General features: G+C 38.5%; 1 protein-coding gene across 2 annotated transcripts in view; it reads right to left on the reverse strand.

Moving 5' to 3' along the window:
* The window catches only part of YTHDC2 (YTH N6-methyladenosine RNA binding protein C2), a 64565-nt gene extending 48993 nt beyond the window's left edge, over positions 1 to 15572 (reverse strand). The window contains exons 1-5 of one of the 2 annotated variants that reach the window (XM_061158191.1): positions 15200 to 15572; positions 13584 to 13674; positions 7212 to 7408; positions 5689 to 5888; positions 4371 to 4537 (exon numbers count right to left, since the gene is read on the reverse strand). In XM_061158191.1, the coding sequence (XP_061014174.1) occupies positions 4371 to 4537; positions 5689 to 5888; positions 7212 to 7408; positions 13584 to 13674; positions 15200 to 15383 (839 nt within the window). In that variant the 5' untranslated portion in view covers positions 15384 to 15572. Of the gene's footprint in view, positions 1 to 4370; positions 4538 to 5688; positions 5889 to 7211; positions 7409 to 13583; positions 13675 to 15199 lie in introns of those variants that run through there. The other variant, XM_061158192.1, reaches the window with a different exon arrangement.
* Positions 15573 to 22463: the final 6891 nt, after the last annotated feature.

Consider the following 22463-nt stretch of genomic DNA (forward strand, 5'->3'; position numbering starts at 1 on the left):
GATGGACTGGTTGGATCTCCTTGCAATCCAAGGGACTCTCAAGGGTCTTCTCCAACACCACAGCTCAAAGGCATCAATTCTTCGGCGCTAAGCTCTCTTTATAGTCCAACTCTCACATCCATAAATGACTACTGGAAACCACAGCCTTGACCAGATGGACCTTTGATGGCAAAGTAATGTCTCTGCTTTTTAACATGCTTTCTCAGTGCAGTTCAGTTCAGTTGCTCAGTTGTGTCCGACTCTGCGACCCCATGAATCGCAGCACGCCAGGCCTCCCTGTCCATCACCAACTCCGGAGTTTACTCAAATTCATGTCCATCAAGTCGGTGATGCCATCCAGCCATCTCATCCTCTGTTGTCCCTTTCTCCTCCTGCCCCCAGTTCGTCCCAGCATCAGGGTCTTTTCCAATGAGTCAACTCCTCGCATGAGGTGGCCACAGTACTGGAGTTTCAGCTTCAGCATCAGTCCTTCCAATGAACACCCAGGATTGATTGCCTTTAGGATGGACTGGTTGGATCTCCTCACAGTCCAAGGGACTCTCAAGGGTCTTCTCCAACACCACAGTTCAAAAGCATACATGACCACCGGAAAAACCATAGCCTTGACTAGATGGACCTTTGTTTGTAAAGTAATGTCTCTGCTTCTTAATATGCTATCTAGGTTGGTCATAACTTTCCTTCCAAGGAGTAAGCGTCTTTTAATTTCATGTCTGCAGTGATTTTGGAGCCCCAAAAAATAAAAGTCTGCCACTGTTTCCACTGTTTCCCCATCTATTTCCCATGAAGTGATGGGACCAGATGGCATGACCTTAGTTTTCTGAATGTTGAGCTTTAAGCCAACTTTTTCACTCTCCTCTTTCACTTTCATCAAGAGGCTTTTTAGTTGCTCTTCACTTTTTGCCATAAGGGTGGTGTCATCTGCATATCTGAGGTTATTGATATTTCTCCCGCCAATCTTGATTCCAGCTTGTGCTTCTTCCAGCCCAGTGTTTCTCATGATGTACTCTGCATAGAAGTTAAATAAGCAGGCTGGCAATATACAGCCTTGACGTACTCCTTTGCCTATCTGGAACCAGTCTGCTGTTCCATGTCCAGTTCTAACTGTTGCTTCCTGACCTGCATATGGGTTTCTCAAGAGAGAGGTCAGATGGTCTGGTATTCCCATCTCTTTAAGAATTCTCCACAGTTTATTGTGATCCACACAGTCAAAGGCTTTGGCATAGTCAATAGAGCAGAAATAGATGTTTTTCTGGAACTCTCTTGCTTTTTGGATGATCCAGCGGATGTTGGCAATTTGATCCCTGGTGCCTCTGCCTTTTCTAAATCCAGCTTGAACATCTGGAAGTTCACAGTTCAAGTATTGCTGAAGCCTGGCTTGGAGAATTTGGAGCATTACTTTACTAGCATGTGAGATGAGTGCAACTGCGTGGTAGTTGCAGCATTCTTTGGCATTGCCTTTCTTAGGAATTAGAATGAAAATTGACGTTTTCCAGTCCTGTGGCCACTGCTGAGTTTTCCCAATCTGCTGGCATATTGAGTGCAGCACTTTCACAGCATCATCTTTCAGGATTTGAAATAGCTCAACTGGAATTCCATCGCCTCCACTAGCTTTATTCGTAGTGATGCTTTCTAATGCCCACTTGACTTCACATTCCAGGATGTCTAGCTCCAGGTGAGTGATAACACCATCATGATTATCTGGGTCGTGAAGATCTTTTTTGTACAGTTCTTCTCTGTATTCTTGCCACCTCCTCTTAATATCTTCTGCTTCTGTTAGGTCCACACCATTTCTGTCCTTTATCAAACACATCTTTGCATGAAATGTTCCCTTGGTATCTCTAATTTTCTTGAAGAGATCTCTAGTCTTTCCCATTCTGTTGTTTTCCTCTATTTCTTTGCATTGATCGCTGAGGAAGGCTTTCTTATCTCTCCGTGCTATTCTTTGGAACTCTGCATTCAAATGGGTATATCTTTCCTTTTCTCCTTTGCTTTTCACTTCTCTTCTTTTCACAGCTATTTGTAAGGCCTCCTCAGACAACCATTGTGCCTTTTTGCATTTCTTTTCCACGGGGATGGTCTTGATCCCTGTCTCCTGTACAATGTCATGAACCTCTGTCCATAGTTCACCAGGAACTCTATATACCAGATCTAGTCCCTTAAATCTATTTCTCACTTCCACTTTATAGTCATAAGGGATTTGATTTAGACCATACCTGAATGGTCTAGTGGTTTTCCCTACTTGCTTCAATTTAAGTCTGAATTTTGCAATAAGGAGTTCATGATCTGAGCCACAATCAGTTCCCGGTCTTGTTTTTGCTGACTGTATAGAGCTTCTCCATCTTTGGCTGCAAAGAATATAATCAATCTGATTTCCGTATTGATCATCTGGTGATGTCCATGTGTAGAGTCTTCTCTTGTGTTGTTGGAAGATGGTGTTTGCCATGACCAGTGTGTTCTCTTGGCAAAACTCTATTAGCCTTTGCCCTGTTTCATTCCGCACTCCAAGGCCAAATTTGTCTGATACTCCAGGTGTTTCTTGACTTCCTGCTTTTGCACTCCAGTCCCCTATAATGAAAAGGACATCTTTTTTGGGTGTTAGTTCTAGAAGGTCTTGTAGGACCATTTATTTGGCTTGTCTTAGTTTTGGCATGCAGGATCTAGTTCCCCAACCAGGGATCGAACCCAAGCCCACTGCATTGGGAGCACTGAGTATTAGCCACTGGACTACTCTAGGTTGGTCATAACTTTCCTTCCAAAGAGTAAGTGTCTTTTAACTTCATGGCTGCAGTCATACCATCTGCAGTGATTTTGGAGTCCCCAAAAATAAAGTCAGCCACTGTTTCCACTCTTTCCCTATCTATTTGCCAACAGATGGGACAGGACGTGGTGATCTTAGTTTTCTGAATGTTGAGCTTTAAGCCAACTTTTTCACTCTCCTCTTTCACTTTCATCAAGAGGCTTTTTAGTTCTTCTTCACTTTCTGCCATAGGGTGGTGTCATCTGCATATCTGAGGTTATTGGTATTTCTCCCTGCAATCTTGATTCCAGCTTGTGCTTCACTCAGCCCAGCGTTTCTCATGATGAACTCTGCATATAAGATAAATAAGCAGGGTGATAATGTACAACACTGACATACTCCTTTTCCTGTTTGGAACCAGTCTGCTGCCCATGTCCAGTTCTAACTGTTGCTTCCTGGCCTACATAGATTTCTCAAGAGGCAGGTCAGGTGGTCTGGTATTCCCATCTCTTTCAGAATTTTCCACAGTTTATTGTGATCTACACAGTGAAAGGCTTTGGCATAGTCAATAAAGCAGAAACAGATGATTTTCTGGAATTTTCTTGCTTTTGTGATGATCCAGTGGATGTTGGCAATTTGATCTCTGGTTCCTCTGCCTTTTCTAAAACCAGCTTGAACATCTGGAAGTTCATGATTCACGTATTGCTGAAGCCTGGCTTGGAGAATTTGGAGCATGACTTTACTAGAGTGTGAGATGAGTGCAACTGTGTGGTATGCCTTGGAAACGAACACAGATCATTCTGTCATTTTTGAGACTGCATCCAAGTTCTGCATTTTGGACTCTTTTGTTGACTATGATGGCTACTCTATTTCTTCCTAGGGATTCTTGCCCACAGTAGTAGATATAATGGTCATCTGAGTTAAATTCACCCATTCCAGTCCATTTTAGTTCACTGGTATATGTGTAGTGTATTGGTATACATATACATCTAGTGTACTGGTATACATGCTTTATTAGCAAAGTTATATGAAATACATATTTTATGTTTGATAGTATCCCAAATTTATTATTACTAATAGCCTTTTATTAATTAATTATTTTGTTAAAGAGTACAAAGAGATTGTTTTTAAGATCCCAAACATTTTTAACTTGAGGAAAACAGTATATCATAAATGAGATCAGCTTTTTGAATCATTATACCCAAATAACTGTGAGCAAAGAAATGGTACTACCTGTCAAGAAGGCACTACTAAGTACTACTAATATCAATAACAATAATAATAATAATAATGAATTCAGTCACTAACACTTACTGAGTGCTTACTGTAAACTTCACATCAAACCTGTGCTCTAGATGCTTTCATTAACTGCATACTACAGATGAGGAAACTAAGACTCAAAGAGGTGATACAACTTGCACTTTATCATGAAACTATGAAACAGGATTTCTTTTCAAACTATTTATTTATTCAAAACCTCAATAAGTTTAGACATGACCTCAATGTTCTGTTCACAAACTTACTTGAAGCAAAATGACCACCTCATTTTTCAACACATTCTCTATGTTTAGTGAAATACAAATATTTAGTCTTTTCTAAGAATGATAAAAGGTTACAGGTGAATTGTCTTTACCTGCTTTCTAAACGAATCTGATACCCAATTGTTTGACCAATCCTTTCTCTCCTCTCTGCAGCAACTCTTTCAGCCACAGCAATAGCTGCTAATCGTCTTGGTTGAGTACAAAATATACGGCAGGGAATACCATTTTTAAAGCAATCATCTAAAAGGAACTGAGGAATCTGAAACAAATTTTAAAGTACTATTAAGATGGCATAACTGTATATCCAGAAAATCTATGTCAACTGAAAAATCATTAGAACTAAAAAAGTTATGTAACATGTCCAAACATAAAAAAAAAACCCTTTCATGTTAACTGCTAATAATCAGCTAAAAAATGTAATTTAAAAAGATTTTGTTCACAATAGAAACTAAAACACTTAAAAACAAAAGTATAAAGAAACAGTTAAGGTTTACATGAAAAAGATTATAAAACACTACTAAAAAACATAAAGGATGGGAACATTCTAAAAAAATATGACATATTCCTGGGCAGGAATAATCAATATTGCAAAAATGTCAATTCTCTCCAAAATATCCTATAAAGTCAATGAAATAAAATTCTGTTGGACTCTTTTAAATAGTGAAAAGTATAAAGAAATCAGAAATAGCCTAATAGAAGGACTGCAAACACTCTTATATAATTAAGCTCAAACAGGTCAAAAAGATTTAAAATATAAGGTAAAAGTCTTACCAACCCCTACCATTACCAACACTCCTCTCCACAAAAGTAACTACTGGTAAGTTTCTCATAAACTCTTCTGGGGGGAAAATATGTTTATACAACTTAAAATATTTGTGTATATAAACAGGCTTTTATTCCCATGAAGTCATTATTATACTTAATGTTTGTAATCTGCTGATGTCACTTAACAACATATCAGATCTACCTAATCCATTTTAACAGCTGCACATTCCATCTAATGGATGTGCTATAATTTAACAAATATGATTATATATAATGTCCAGCTTTTTTAGGTTTGTTATTATTGATGTTGTTGCTTGCTATAAAAGAACACTGTACTGAGCATCTATCCTCAAATACTTTTGCAAAGACAAACATATGCTGAGTCAAAGAGTATATAAATTTAATTTTCATAAAAATGATCAATCAGCCCTTCAAAACAATTTATACTTTTATCAAAAGAGCAGAAGATGTTGTTTTCTCAATACCTATGCAAATGCTGGATTTCATGAATTTTTAAATTTCAGCCAAACTAGTAGTTTAAAAACTATAATTATGTTTACTTTGTACATGTAGTATAAATTTGATGCAAAACTATCACATGAAGTAAAATATTCTTCTTCTATAAACAACAAACTAGAAACAAACCTGTGTAGTCTTTCCAGATCCAGTTTCTCCGACAATCAAAACTACTTTATTTTCCTTAATTATTTTAACAATTTCCTCTTGTTTTTCAAACACTGGCAGAGATTGTCTGAAAGAATCAAATTCAGATTCTCCTCTTTTTACTGGAATCTGAGGTATGCCATTGTTGAGTCGCCCACTTGTCTTGCTCATTTCCCGATTTTCTTTGAAAATAAATCAGAGAACAAAAAAAAATTTATGATCAACAATACAGTTAAAAACATAAGTAAGTAATTAGTACCTTCTAAGTGTTTCTTCTCTACTCAGTCAACATAAAATTAGCAAGCAGTACCTCAGCTGCTTAACTCCTACACAGTATTCTTAGAGAACACTTTACACGTTTTGATATCAATTAGATGGCAAACTTCTCAGAAGTATTCCTAGTGTATAATGTTTTAAAATGAACAAAAATCATTAAAAATAAAATCCAATTTTGATATCCTAAAATGATTCTCAAACTTGTTTCTATCAATTAGAACAAAATTTTAGAGTAGGAAACAATATACATTATACTTGTAAAGTCTATTACATGCAGTATGAAAACACATATGAAAAAGAAAAAACCCCTCTTGAAGTTAGCACGTGATCAAACAGAATAACGTGTAAACTTAAGGCTTTAATGCTTAACAAATCTCCTAATTGTGCATTTTAGCCAACATCTATATTTAAGCAGGTAAGAATAAAAAAGGCATGATGTGTTTTATATTCTTCACATAACTTAAAATATTTTTTTGTGTGAAAGTATTTTTATTAATAAAGCTCCTTGATAGCTAGGACCATGCATTTTCTACATTCTGCAAACCTACTTCACCAATAGAAACTCTGTCACTGGAGATAATAAAAGAAATAAACTTCTCATTAGGAAAATTATTTTTCCAAACAGTAAAATTACAACTTCACTTTATAACCTAAATATATATATTTATCTACTTCTGAGCAAGTTAATATACTGAAGACTCTGTCCAATCTCTTCGCAGAAGCTGAAGCTCTAATTCAAAATTCCACTCGTAGTGTATCATGGCAGCATAATATATAACAGTAAAGTCCAGACCTTGGAGTCAAACCCCAGCTCTGCAGTTTACTAGCTGATTGAGCGGCCTTGAACAAATTATTAAACTTCTCTGAACCCAGTTTCTTCACCTGTGAAACAGGGGAAATTCTCACCTTGGAAGGGTTGCCATGAGGCTCTATATCAAGTTTACAATGCTGTCCAGCACACAATAAGTGCTCAATAAATGGTTAGCTATTACTATAACATGTAAAAAAAGAAACAAAAACAAAAACCCTGTCTAACTTAATGACATGCCTTAATACTGCATTTCATTACAAAACTTTTACAAATTCTAATCATTTCAAACAAACTTATTCACAGTAAGAAATCTTATTTAATGTTGTTTTAAAATGTTAAAAAATTTTAAATGTTAAGTGGAAAAAGAATAGTCATTCAATAAAAGGATAAACAAGGAATCTCCCCAGAAAATACATACCAGCTTCAACAGCAAACACATTTCCTCTTTCTGTTTTAGGCAGAAGTTCAGTACGCTCTTTATTGGTGACAGGAAATCTCTGAATTAGGCTCCTAACAGCATGTTTTGTATTATGAGTCAAATTACAGGTCATCATTGCATGAGCTGTTTCTGATCCATCTTTCTTCTTCACAGTTAGGTATCTATTTGCTCCCTTTCTGAATATTAATAAAAATCATTTATTTACTATATAAGTCAATGTGTTCACATATGATGTATGGCTACTTAGAAAACATGTCTCAAGCAAAACATTGAAAAAGATCAAAATGCTTTGAGATAAGATGCTGAAAATCTCCAAAAAATTCAGTAAAGAGGAATTGAGTGCTAAAGCGGCCACAGGACCATTTTCAATTAAAATTTAAAAATGTTGCAAATCCAGTTTTAATCAGCAAAAAAGGCTTACTTACCCTGAAAGTTTGTCTTAGCAGGCTTCATGGTGGATGAAACATCACCAACTAATACATGCTGGGAAATATACAGAGGGAGAAAATCAATTTGAACAACAGAATCTAAAAATGATAATGACAATGCCATGGTGGTCCAGTTATGACAGTGATCCAGACTAATATATCCCACTGAGTGTTTTCCCAGTATGCTGGTAATGTCACACTCCCATGAAAAACCTGTTAAGAAAGCCAAGTTTAGTGGCTGAACCAAAAAATCAGCATTATTGATAAGCTGTATACTGGGAAAAAAAAAATAAAAAGAAATCTTTCAAAGTTTCTGACTCCAAGTTTTGATTATAAGGTAATGATGATATACAACTGTTCTCAAGTTACCAGATTCTTCAACGAGTCCTAATTATATCTTTGATGACTTCTGTAGCTTCAAGAGTACTAAGTACAATGTCACACACAGAGGAAGTCCTCAGATGTATCTTGAAGGATTTAATAATACATGTCTATAATCTAGTACAATGTAGTATTGGTAAAGAGCTCAGGCTCTGAAAGCACATGGACTTGGATTTGAATCCTACCTCTACCACTTACTAGCTGTGGGACCACAAGCAAATTGTGTAATAGCTCTGAGCCTAAGATGATGATGATGATAACACCTGCCTCAAAGAACTATTAACATGATTAAATGAGATAATGCATAAAGGGCAGTATCTGTTACTGTGTACATACTAAATATAATAAATGAAAGCAATTATCATAGCCAGGGAAAAATATCATTTCTTATACCAAAAAAGTTAACCAAAACTTTATAATAAAATTTTTACAATTTGTTAATGCCACTATCACCTTACAAAAATGAACAAAGCCACAAATACAATGAAAAATGCATGTATAATTTTTCTAATTCTCATTAGATTTAAATTTTTTTCAACAATACCTTCACTATAAAATGACATGAAACCAAAGATTAACTTATACAGTTTCAGCTATCTAAGTTTTCTAAGTCTTGGTCTTCAATTTACCAAGATTTTTAACTTCTGAAAATTCCTCCATGAATTATAACCTTTCTATGCCATCATCTACTCCTGAACAAGTGCTTAGTGATGCTTAAATGATGACATAAAGATGAACTTATTAAAATTTAAACTTATCTAGAAATTTTAGTCAATTCCATGGTAAATTAGAATTACTGGACTCTAGAGATGTTCTCCGTAGTAGGTTCTTTTCCCATCAGTCACTCATTCCCCTTCTCTCTCATTTACTTCATAAAATTTTAACTATAGAAGGCCAGAGTGTGCTGAAATGAGCACTAGAGCAAGAGTCAGGAGGCTTCTGTTCACCTAGTAATAATCTTTCAAGTAACGATGCGATCAAAAATAAATCAATTTACTTCTCTGACACAGTAGAACCATTAATTTTCAAATCTCGAATATGTCTATCAGTTCCAAGATGTTGTAATTTTCTTAAAAATCATCTCAGGAAAGTTTTCCTAGATTTTACTTTTAATTCTCTTTTATTCAATCATTCATCATATACTGAATACCTACTGTATGCCAGGCACTATGCTAGAGGTCAGGATTACAAAGTTGAGGAAAACACACTTTTCCTCAGTAAGCTAACAACTAAATTAACAGGTTAGGTTGAAACTTTCCTAACACAGATTGCCTAATAATCATACAGAATTAATGTATAAGAATGAGCTTCGCTGGTGGCTCAGTGATAAAGAGGAGATACAGGAGATGCTACTCTGATTTCTGGGTCAGAAAGATCCTCTGGAGAAGAAAATGGCAACCTACTCCAGTATTCCTGCCTTGAAAATTCCATGGAGAGAGGAGCCTGGTGGGCTACAGAGTTCATGGGGTTGCAAAAGACAGAAAAACAATGTATAAAAATAACTCATACTAAGCAGTGGGAGTACTTAGCCACTAGCATTTAAAATTTACTAAATTTGGTCTGAACACAGATGGTGGACAGAAAGGTAATACCAACTTACTAGTTTTTATGTTTTAGTAAAAAATTCTACTTGTCAATATTAGTGCTGTTCCTATACCATTCAACACCACAGTGGCACTGATATATAATTCAAAAATTAGTGAAATTCTGGCAAAATATTCACTTTGTTATTGTGCAGATGAAAACATTCTATATAGCAGCTGTCCTACTAAGTAAATTAATACAATGAAATCTCACCATGATTTCATTCCAAGGTAACACACTACCATGAAAATCTAGTAGTCCCTTTACAAAGCAAAATTAACTAGAAACCTGCAAAATGTGGGAAAGATGCTAGATAAGTGAAGTTCACAAGAAGTTTTAAAAATATAGTAGCATGCAAGCCACATATGCCATATTTAAGTATAGATGGACTGAAAGTACAGGTAAGAACATCGTAACTTCTAACTTTCAAAGGGAAAAGTAATCATACATTATAATGAAGTTCTGATATTTCAATAGCTTCTTCCTTTTAAAGAAATGATGATATAACTAATCAAATTTGATGCAATTTTAATATTAATAAATTGTGGTGACCCAAGGATGAAAGAGCAGATGAAACCAAGGAGGGCCTTGGAATGTAGGAACAGAAAAACCAGACCCTTAGTGTCCTTCCCTCCCTCACCCATGCTGTAACTATTAACAAATTTCAGGTCCTCCTGAGCAGCATAACCTGTCTCCCCTTCTACCCCACAGAGAAAAAGTATTTGCCTTACTCATCCCCGACTCAGTATACGGGCCTCATCCAATCAGCAAATGACCCACAAGACCCCTATCCCACTCCTTGGGCCCTGGCTATAAAAATAGACCAAGGACCTGTTCAATGTCAGCTCTCCCTTGGGCCAGCCCACTGTTCTAACAGGCTCCCCCACTCTAATAAACTTTATTTCCCTCTCATTCTGTCTCATGTCTGGAAATTCTTTTCCAACCCGCTCATGGACCACGACATAAATGTTGCATTTACACAGTATATTACTGAACAATTTACCTCAAATACAACCATACGGCTATTCCCCACTTTACAAACCTGAGAATTGTTTAAAAATCTGCTGAAGAGCCAAAATCTGAAAGCACTACTTAAAAGTTCTCAGCCACCAAGGAATTAATGTCTCTATACAAAGATACAAAGTCTTCCCTCATAGCTCAGTTGGTAAAGAACCCACCTGCAATGCAGGAGACCTTGGTCCAATTCCTGGGTTGGGATGATCCCCTGGAGAAGGGATAGGCTACCCACTCCAGTATTCTGGCCTGGAGAATTTCATGGACTGTATAGTCCATGGGGTCACAAAGAGTCAGGCACCACTGAGCAACTTTCACTTCACTTCACAAAGATAATACACATTTGTTTAATGTCTAGCAAATACTTAATTTCATTTCCCTTTAATCTATACTTCCACTAGGCAGATAGAGGGGTTTCCCCAATGGCTCAGCAGGTAAAGAATCCACCTGCAGTGCAGGAGACACAGAAGATGCCAGTTCAATCCCTACGTCAGGAAGATCCCCTGGAGTAGGAAATGGCAACCCACACCAGTATTCTTGCCTGGAAAATCCCATGGACAGAGGAGCCTGGTGGCTACAGTCCAAAGGGTGGCAAAGAGTCAGATACCACTGAGCGACTAAGCACAGGCAGACAGATGCAAAGACCTAACTCCAAACCATTTTACCTTCAATACTGTAATACAAATTTACAAATTTATTGAAGTTTACACCACACAAATCTGTGCCTTTTCATGATTAGCTCAGAAATAATAAACCGAGTTAATTTTGTCACTAAACACAATTATTTCCATGTCACACTATGTTTGTGACAATTTTTTTTCCTTGTCGAAATGAGCATTATCTAATATTTCCCTCTTAACTACTCATAGTTCCTAAAACATTGCTATGAATTCACTACAAACAACAAAAACTAGCTAAACATTAACTATGTTTGATTGTTGGCTCTGCCACTTGCTAGCTGTGTGAACTTGGGAAAACTAATATCTCTAAGCTTGACTTGCCTCATCTGTTATATAGGAATCACGTATTAAAAAAGTAGAACCTACCATACAAGACTATTGCGAGGATCAAATGATAATTTACTTAAAGCACCTAGCACAATGCCTGTTGCACAAGAGCACTTAATAAATATTAGCTACTGTTACTATTATTTCTGTACATCACAGGGTTTTAATGGATTTCCAAAACTTCACTAACAGGGTTCCTCACTTTTAACCCATTTTTCTTATTTTAGCTAGGGGAAGAGAGGGGGAGTGCAGCATTCAATCTTCTAGGGCAGAAGGTAAGGGAGGCAATAATTCATATCTGAAAGGAAGGCCTTGTAGGACACAGCATCCTGGTCAGGGTGAGAAAAATACTTGCATGCACGCCGCATGTGCGCACGCTCAGTCGTTAAGTCGTGTTGGACTATTGCGACTCCATGTCCCACCAGGGTCCACTGTCTAGGGGATTTCTCAGGCAAGAACACTGGAGTGGGTTGTCATTTCCTCCTCCAGGGGATCTTCCCAAGCCAGGGATCGAAACAGTGTCTCCTGTATATTCTGCATTGGCAGGCAGATTCTTTACCACTGAGCCATCTGGGAAGCCCAAGTGAAATACGTGTATACCTATTAAGCAGCACCTTCAGCAATCACAAGATTAAAAACCTCAACTTGGAAAACCTGCTTTCATATACTTTATATCTATTCCCTCTACAAGTTTTTAACAAGTTCACTTTGTAAGTTTCATTTTGTCTAACTTGGACTAAGAAGAATAGGAAACAATTTTGTTTTATTTATGAACAAATTAAAACCTCAGAAAAGTGTGCTCTTAGAACCAAAACATAGTGATACCAGTTCAGGAAAAATGACACAAATTATAAGGAGGTGAAATCTGCGGTATGGGAATACTTGACTGGAATTTCTAAGAAAACATAAGGATATAGTAAAGAACATAAAACAAGTGCTATTCTAACAAGAGTATTTTCACCAAAAGGTGAAGTTATTTAAAAAAAAAAAAAAACAATTCAAAGTAAATTCAACTCTCTAAGAGGAGATGAAAAACAAAATCCAACATACATAGCTTCATTTCAAAAGAAAGGATATAAAAAAAAGTGATCAGAAAAACAACTGTAAATTATCACACAGTAATTCTGTGATCTGTTTTTAAAACTCATATAAGAAGCTCAAAATAAACTGCAGGATCACAGAATCTAAACTAGCACAAAGAGATTAACTCTTTCATTTTTTTACATTAAAAAAAACACTGGCATTTAAAGTTAAAGGACATGATCAAACTAAAGAATGAAGCACTGACAGCCTGGGAGTAGAATCCAGGTTTCTTGCCCTTTTCTCCATATCTCTCAAATAGGTATAATGGAACCATAATACCAGGCACAAAAAAAAAAAAAAAAAACCAGAAAGACTAATTTGCTAAATTAACAAAGTTAATTCTAGGAGATTAAAAATAAAAGATCTCTACTCAGGAGTGAACATAAGTTCCATTTTATTTAATCATTTCTAATCAGCTTTGTGACTTGGTATGAAAGAAAACAATAAGCATGTATTCTAAAGCATACCATTATAGTACAGTAGCTTTAAAAGATAAGTTCTGTTAATAATTGTATTTATTATTTTAAGGCTATCCATTCTTCAAGGGAAAAAAAAAAGAGTTTTGGTTTCTATAAAAAAAGAAAATATCTTTCTGAATGCAATCAACTTCAACTTTTAAACCATTTTGCTCACATCTTAAAATTTACCTTCTTCTCCCACCCTCTCCCAATCAGGGAAACCAAAAAAGGGGGATAGGAAGAAAAGCAAAGAGCTGACTTTGGTACAAACATAAATCAGACCTTCTATATACAATATAATTGAGGACGTGAATCTAAAATGGTATTAACTATTTAGTCAAAAACATTTCTCTTTTTCAGTAAAGTTTCTCTAATTAAGAAAAGTTATCAGCTTACCCTTTACTTTTAGAAACCAAACCAAGAGACTGACTCAATCGATGAATAAAGGCTCTTTCTGTACTGGTCAAAGAAGAAGGGAATTCCATTTCTACATGAAAAAAAGAAAAAAACAACCCACAAAGCATCATTTGCTGATAGGCAATTTCTTTCAAGGTATTTCAGTACACATATATTTATAAAATTTGAAAAAATCATAGAAGCATATAATCACATTTACCATATTTTATGTGAAAAGTAGATACAGGTATACCTCAGTGAGATTGTGGGTTTGGTTCCAGACTCTTGCAATAAAACAAATATAATAAATAATAAAATAAAATAATAAAAAATAATAAAGCAAGTCATACAAATTGTTTTGGTTTCCAGGGCCTATGCTGGTTTGTTCCTGGGCCTATTTATGGTTACACCACACTGTAGTCTATTAAATGTGCAACAGCATTATGTATTAAAAAACAATGTATACACAGTAATTTAAAAATACTTTATTGATAAAATATGCTAACCATCATCTGACAGCAGAGAATTGCCACAAACCTTCAACTGTTTAAAAAAGAAAAAAACAACTATTTAAAAAATCTGCAAAGTACAATAAAGTGTAATAATCAGATATATCTGTACTAATTAACCACTTAATATCTACCAGAATTCTGATATTAGTAACACTTAAACCTAAATATGATAAAGGACTCTGATGTTCACCAAAGATTACTACTCTTACTTGTGCTGCTTGAGCTCCTATAAAAACTGACAAGTTTACTATCTTACTTCTTGTTTAATTAACAAAATGCTTATTTCCTTCAATGATGAGATATGCTCAAGAATTATGAACGCTCAGCATCAGATTCCATTGTGTTTGCCTTCAAAACTGCACAGAATTCATATTTTACTATCTCAGACTGGATATGTTGCGTATTTCTGGGGCGTCACATCTGTTTTCTTTTCTTCTTTTTCTTTAAGACGCTTTTAATTAAGCTTCCAGAGTAAGGGGGTCTTGTACTTAGACCAGCAAATCAGAATGAGCACTTAATATATACTGTACTGATCACAGATCGGCTGCTGGCTCTGCACTGCGTGACTCACGTCGCTTTCTAACCTTAAGAGGTGTGGAAGATGTTTTGTCTACCAGGAGTCTAACTCCTTTTTTTTTTTTTAGCTGTTCAATAGAGTGATGCTTCCAGGATTTAAGCAAAGGACTACATGTTGCCACTTCATTTATCTCTACGATTTCCTTCCGCTCCCCTACTTCCGTAACTCAAACTAAATCTGCCTCAATTTAGGGGGAAAAAAAAAAAAAGCAGGGGCTAAACAATACCTAAAAGTTGTGGCAAAGCTACCGGAAGGCCTCTCCCTAGGGAAAGAAATGCCTCCCGCTACGGAGCAACCTGATTTTTTTCGCTTTCGGACGCCGCGAAGGGTCCGGAAACTCGGCTGAGCCGCAGCACTCTGCGGCTCTTTACATCCCAGGAGAGGGCGACCACGCCGGCCTCCGCCCCCCGCCCTCCTCGCCTGCGCGGAGCCGTCTTCCCTCCCACGCGTGAGGCAGCCCCTGCCCACCGAGGGGCCGGGCTTCCGGGAGGTGGGGCAGCCGGCGGGGTCCCGCTCAGGAACCTCACCTCTCTGGTCCCCATAGCGGAAGCGCTCCAGAGCGATATTGACTGCAATCTTCACCTCCTCGTCTATACGAATGTCCTTCAGCCCCTTGGCACGGCCGCCGCCCCCAGGGCCACAGGGCGCGGGGCCGCCCCCGCCCCCACCGGGAGCCGGCGGACGCGGGGAGACGCTGCTCGGCCTAGACATGGCCCTGAGGAGACGTTCTCCCCGCGGTAAAGCGGCCAGTCCTGCTGGCTGACAGCCAACGACCGCGCGAGTGGGCCTCTGGGGCCCTGGCCGGGGCCGGGCGGCCTCACAGGCGGCCTGCACTGCGCAGGGCGCACCAGAAAGCCCTCGGTCTCCACAACAGCCGGCGAGGTGCCGGCGCCAATGAAGCTCCAGCCCGGCGGACAGCGCGGCCGTGATGACGTCACCGGGGCCGGCGCCCGTGACCTCAGCGCGCAGGCCGCCCAGGCCCGGTGGCGCTGCACCCGTCTGCAGGTCGACACCTATGTTTCTCCCCGTTGTCTCCGGTCTTCACCTGCACCCTCACCGAGGGGCTCTTGTTCGATCGCTCTGTAGTTAAATCCTTTGTTAATGCATTCAATAGGCATGTGTGGGCTCCTACTCCATGTCCTGGGTATACATTGGGAAACCAGTTGGGAGACAGAAGGGGTTCCTGCCTTCAAGGAGTTTGCGTTCTATTGGGGGTAATGTTGCCAGGTTTAGTTAAGTAAAAGTACAAGATGCCCCGTTTATCTGAATGTCAGATAAAGAACAAAATTTTAGCATAGGGCTTTACCATGCAGTATTTGGGAGCACACAGACTAAAGAATTCTCTGGGCTTCCTTCCCTGGTGGCTCAGACAGTGAAGAATCTACCTGGGATGCAGGGGTGTTGATTTCTGGCTTGAGAAGATGCCCTGGGGGAGGGAATAACTACTCACTCCAGTATTCTTGCCTGTAGCATTCCGGGGACAAAGGAGCCTGGCCAGCTACAGTCTTTAGTTGGACACGACTGAGAACACAAGGACACTAGGAGTAAAGAATTACTCAATATCTGAAATGCAAATTCAACTGAGCGGCCTTATTTGGCAACCCTAGAAGGGAAAAACAGGCAATAAACAAAAAAAAAAAAAAGATTAAATGGTAGTTGTAAGTGCTCTGTGAGGTAATGGAATAAATAGGAAGATGGACCCTTTAGTCTGCGAAGTCCAGGAAGATTATGAGAATGTCCATTTACGTTTATACAGTTACACTAACACAAACCTAAACCCAGCCACACTGCTTCCACTCTGGTCTTCCTATTATCCATTCTCCAGAAAGCAACTAGAATGATCTTTTTTAAAACACATTAAAAATATCTTGGTTCTCAGTATCTTTGAGTTCCTTATCCACTGTTTCAACCAACCACTAAACCAAAAAAAATTTTTTTCAATTCAGAAAGTTCCAAAGAGCAAAACTTGAATTTACTATGCATTGCAACTAGGTACATAGTGTTTATATCCTATTAGGTATTATATGTATTTAGAGATGATTCTAAGTATATAACAGGATGTGTATAGGTTATATGCAAATACTACTATTATTTTAAGGGCTTCCCTGATAGTTCAAGTTGGTAAAGAATCTGCCTGCAATGCAGGAAACCCTTGTTCGATTCCTGTGTCTGGAAGATCCCCTGGAGAAGGGATAGGCTATCTTCTCCAGTATTGTTGGGAGTCCCTTTTGGCTCAGCTGGTAAAGAATCTGACTGCAATGCAAGATACCCGGATTGGATCCCTGGATTGGGACAATCCCCTGGAGAAGGAAAAGGCTACCCACTCCAGTATTCTGACCTGAAGAATTCCAGTACTGTATAGTCCATGGGGGTCACAAAGAGTTGGACACGACTGAGCGACTTTCACTCACTGCCATTTTAGATAAGGGACTTGGATTTTTGTATCCTCAAGGGGTCCTGGAACCAATCCCTGCAGACAGAGAGACAACTGTACAAGCCAAGTAGGATAACACCCCTACACAAAGCACTCCTATCAGTCCCCACTGCAACTCTAAAATACCCTCATTTCCTTACTAAGACCCTTAAGACTCTGCATGATCTGGCATCTGTCTACCTCCATAAGGCTCATCTGTAACCATTTTCATCCTCACAGTGCTCAAATGCACTGATTCATTCCTGTCCCTTGAACACATGAAGTTCATTATTGTCAGGGAAACTTTCCACTTGAACAGTTTCCTCCTGCACATGACAGTCTCCCTCCCAATACTTCATATGGATGCCTCTTTCTCATCATTAAAGCCAGGATTCCATCCCTTACTTAGATAGGCTCTCCCACAGTAATCCATTATCATTTACTGTTGTTTGAAATTACTTTATTTATATATTTATTATTTGCTCTTCCCTCTACAACATAAGCCTTTTAAGAGCAGGAAACTTGCCTATCTTGTTTGTCAATATTTGATCAGCAGCAAGAACTGTATGGTCATACAATAAATATTTATTGATTTCCATATTATATAATAGAATCGGTAATTAAGATTTATCATCTTTATCCTCTACAAATTTTCTTCATAATCCTAGGAATCCTAATCAATTTGATTGATTAGGCGGGGGTCAGCTGTGGCCTGCTGCAGGGCTGGGGGCGCTGAGTGTAGCAGTGCATGCATGGGACTTTTTGAAGTAGGTCACCATTATCTTCATTACCTCCACAGTAGTTTGGCCTCAGGTCAAATAACAGGGAGGGAACACAGCCCCACCCATCAACAGAAAATTGGATTAAAGATTTACTGAACATGGCCCCTGCCATCAGAACAAGACCCAATTTCCCCCTCAGTTAGTCTCTCCTATCAGGAAGCTTCCATAAGCCTCTTATCCTTTTCCAACAGAGGGCAGACAGACTGAAAACCACAATCATAGGAAACTAACCAATCTGATCACAAGGACCACAGCCTTGTCTAACTCAATGAAACTGTGATCCATGCCCTGTAGGGCCACCCAAGATGGACATGTCATGGTGGAGAGATCTAACAAAACGTGGTTCACTGGAAAAGGGAATGACAAAGCACTTCAGTATTCTTGCCTTGAGAACACCGTGAACAGTATGAATAGACAAAAAGATAGGACACTGAAAGATGAGCTCCCCAAATCAGTAGGTGCCCGATATGGTACTGGAGATCATCTTTCAGATAAGATGATAACTCCAGAAAGAGTGAAGAGACAAAGTCAAAGCAAAAAACACCACCCAATTGTGGATGTGACTGGTGGTGGAAGTAAAGTCTGATGCTGTAAAGAGGAATATTGCATAGGAACCTGGAATGTTAGGTCCATGAATCAAGGCAAATTGGAAGTGGTCAAACAGGAAATGGCAAGAGTGGACATCGACATTTTAGGAATCAGTGAACTAAAATGGACTGGAATGGGTGAATTTAACTCAGATGACCATTACATCTACTACCGTGGGCAAGAATCCCTTGGAAGAAATGGAGTAGCCATACATAGTCAACAAAAGAGTCCAAAATGCAGTACTTGGATGCAATCTCAAAAATGACAGGATGATCTCTGTTCATGTCCAAGGCAAACCATTCAATATCACAGTAATCCAAGTCTATGACCCAAACAGTAATGCTGAAGAAGCTGAAAGTTTCTATGAAGACCTACAAGACCTTCAAGAACTAACATCCAAAAAAGATGTCCTTTTCATTATAGGGGACTGGAATGCAAAAGTAGGAAGTCAAGAAACACCTGGAGTATCAGGCAAATTTGGCCTTGGAGTACGGAATGAAACAGGGCAAAGGCTAATAGAGTTTTGCCAAGAGAACGCATTGGTCATAGCAAACAACTTCTTCTAACAACACAAGAGAAGACTCTATACATGGACATCACCAGATGATCAATACGGAAATCAGATTGATTATATTCTTTACAGCCAAAGTGGAGAAGCTCTATACAGTCAGCAAAAACAAGACCTGGAGCTGACTGTGACTCAGATCATGAATTCCTTATTGCCAAGTTCAGACTTAAATTGAAGCAAGTAGGGAAAACCACTAGACCATTCAGGTATGGCCTAAATCAAATCTCTTACAATTGTACAGTGGAAGTGATAAATAGATTCAAGGGATTAGATCTGACAGAGTGCCTGAAGAACTATGGGCAGAGGTACATGACATTGTATAAGAGTCAAGGTAATCCCCAAGGACAAGAAATGCAAAAGGGCAAAATGGTTGTGTGAGGAGGCCTTACAAATACCTGTGAATAGAAGAGAAGCAAAAGGCAAAGGAGAAAAGGAAAGATATACCCATTTGAATGCAGAGTTCCAAAGAATAGCAAGGAGAGATAAGAAAGCCTTTCTTAGCAATCAATGCAAAGAAATAAAGGAAAACAATAGGGAAAACAAATAGAGGAAAGCAAATGGGAAAAACTAGAGATCTCTTCAAGAAAATTAGGGATATCAAGGGAACATTTCATTCAAAGATGGGCACAATACAGGACAGAAATGGTATGGACCTAATAGAAGAAGAAGATATTAAGAAGAGGTGGCAAGAATACGCAGAAGAAATACGAAAAAGATGTTCATGATCCAGATGATCACGATGGTGTGATCACTCACCTAGAGCCAGCTATCCTGGAATGCAAAGTCAAGTGGGCCTTAGGAAGCATCACTATGAACAAAGCTAGTGGAGGTGATGGAATTCCAGTTGAGCTACTTCAAATCCTAAAAGATGATGCTGTGAAAGTGCTGCACTCAATATGCTAGCAAATTTGGAAAACTCAGCAGCGGCCACAGGACTGGAAAAGGTCAGTTTTCATTCCAATCCCTAAGAAAGACAATGCCAAAGAATGCTCAAACTACCACACAGTTGCACTCATCTCACATGCTAGTAAAGTAACTTGAGAAATCTGTACGCAGGTCAGGAAGCAACAGTTAGAACTGGACAGGAACAACAAACTGTTTCCATATAGGGAAAGGAGTACCTCAAGGTTGTATATTGTCACCCTGCTTATTTAACTTACATGCAGAGTACATCATGAGAAACACTGGGCTGGAAGAAGCACAAGCTGGAAACAAGATTGCCGGGAGAAATATCAATAACCTCAGATATGCAGATGACACCACTCTTATGGCAGAAAGCGAAGAAGAAATAAAGAGCCTCTTGATGAAAGTGAAAGAGGAGAGTGAAAAAAATGGCTTAAAGCTCAACATTCAGAAAACTAAAATCATGGCATCTGGTCCCATCACTTCATGGCAAATAGATGGGGAAATAGTGGAAACAGTGACTGACTTTATTTTTGGGTGCTCCATAATCACTGCAGATGGTGACTGCAGCCATGAAATTAAAAGACGCTTACTCCTTGGAAGGAAAGTTATGATCAATCTAGACAGCATGTTAAAAAACAGAGACATTACTTTGTCAACAAAGGTCCATCTCATCAACGCTATGGTTTTTGCAGTAGTCATGTATGGATGTGAGGTTTGGACCATAAAGAAAGCTGAGTGGCAAAGAATTGATGATTTTGAACTGTGGTGTTGGAGAAGAGTCTTGAGACTCCCTTGGACTGCGAGGAGATCCAACCAGTCCATCCTAAAGGAAATCAGTCCTGAATATTCATTGGAAGGACTGATGCTGAAGCTGAAACTCCAATACTTTGGCCACCTGATGTGAAGCAGTGACTCATTTGAAAAGGCCCTGATGCTGGGAAAGATTGAAGGCAGAAGGAGAAGGGGATGACAGAGGATGAGATGGTTGTGTGGCATCACCGATTTGATGGACATGAGTTTGAGTAAACTCTGGGAGTTTGTGTTGGATGGGGAGGCCTGTTGTGCTGCAGTCCATGGGGTCGCAAAGAGTCAGACATGGCTGAGTGACTGAACTGAATCAATTTGATTGGCCGCTAGAAAGAGTTCTTGATAAGCAGAAATGGGTCCTGTACCCTGGTCCTGGCATTACCAGTGAACTGTGTGGACATTTTCTATTAATACTATGTTGATTTCTGTGTATCCTATGTTCCTTAGCTGTGCAATAATATTGCCCACAATTTATTAAGTGCCCAGGGCACTGTTTTTATTTTTCCAATCCTCATGAATTCATATGAAGTAGTTATATTACCTCAGATACAAATGAGGAAACTGGCTGGATGAGGTTAAAACTGGTCCAAGGTTTATTAATTAGCAATAATTAATGAGGTAATGGAAACTAGGCCCAGCTGATTATGAGGCCTAGTTTCATTCCAGGACAAATCATAAATAGAAGATAATATTTGAATATTGTGATGAAACTGAAAATACTTTATGTGGGGTCAGACATATATTTAATCTCCCTCCATAACTTCTTTATTCCACTGTTTATTGGCTCCATCATTTATAAGCTTTGTGACTTGACCAGTTACTTTGTCTTCCTAGCTTCATGTTCCCATCCATAAAATGGGTATTTTAATACTATATTATAGGATTTCTGTGAGTTTGACATAAGATGTAAATATCAAGCATTGATCTGATGTGTGCTTCTTTTTTCCTTCTTTCTTTTCTTTTGGAATAAATGCCAAAATATTCATAGTCCTACTTGGAGAAGGAAAGAGCAGCCCACCCCAGTATTTTTGTCTGGAGAATCCCATGGACAGAGAAGACTGGTGGGCTATAGTTATGGGGTTGCAAAGAGTCAAACACAACTGAAGCAACTTGGCAGCAGCAGCAGCACCTAGTAAGAGTAGGGAATATGTTTGTTGAAATAAAAGAGAATATTTACCTATATTATATATCAATAAATTATAAGGTTAATCAGATTCTTCATTATCTAACATTTTTTGCATACTCCTAGAAATTTCTGGTGCTTAGGGTGAAACACTGCAATTCTACTTTATATATACGCTTTGGGGAAAAAATTAAAATTAGGGAAGATATGGAATATTTACAAATGATTTCAAGTTGAACTTAGTGTCAGAGAGACCTAAAGTTTTAATGTTTGTTTTTACCACTGTATAGTTATGGTCTGTGGAAGGACTTACCTTCCCTATGTGTGTGCGCGTGCTCAGTCATGTCCAACTTTTTGTGACCCCATGGACTGTAGCACACCAGGCTCCTCTGTCCATGGGATTTTCCAGGCAAAAATACTGGAGTGGGTTGCCATTTCCTTCTCCAGGGGATCTTCCTGACCCACATTGTTATTAATATTATAGGAATTAAGTTAGACTATATTACCCTTATGCAAATGAAGTAATTAGTTCAATTCTTGGCTCATCCTTAACAGTCAGCACTAACTGCTAGATGCTTTTAACTTCAAGTAACAGGAAACCCAA

The sequence above is a fragment of the Dama dama genome, chromosome 12 (assembly GCF_033118175.1).
Source record: "Dama dama isolate Ldn47 chromosome 12, ASM3311817v1, whole genome shotgun sequence".
Taxonomy (NCBI): Eukaryota; Metazoa; Chordata; class Mammalia; order Artiodactyla; family Cervidae; genus Dama; species Dama dama.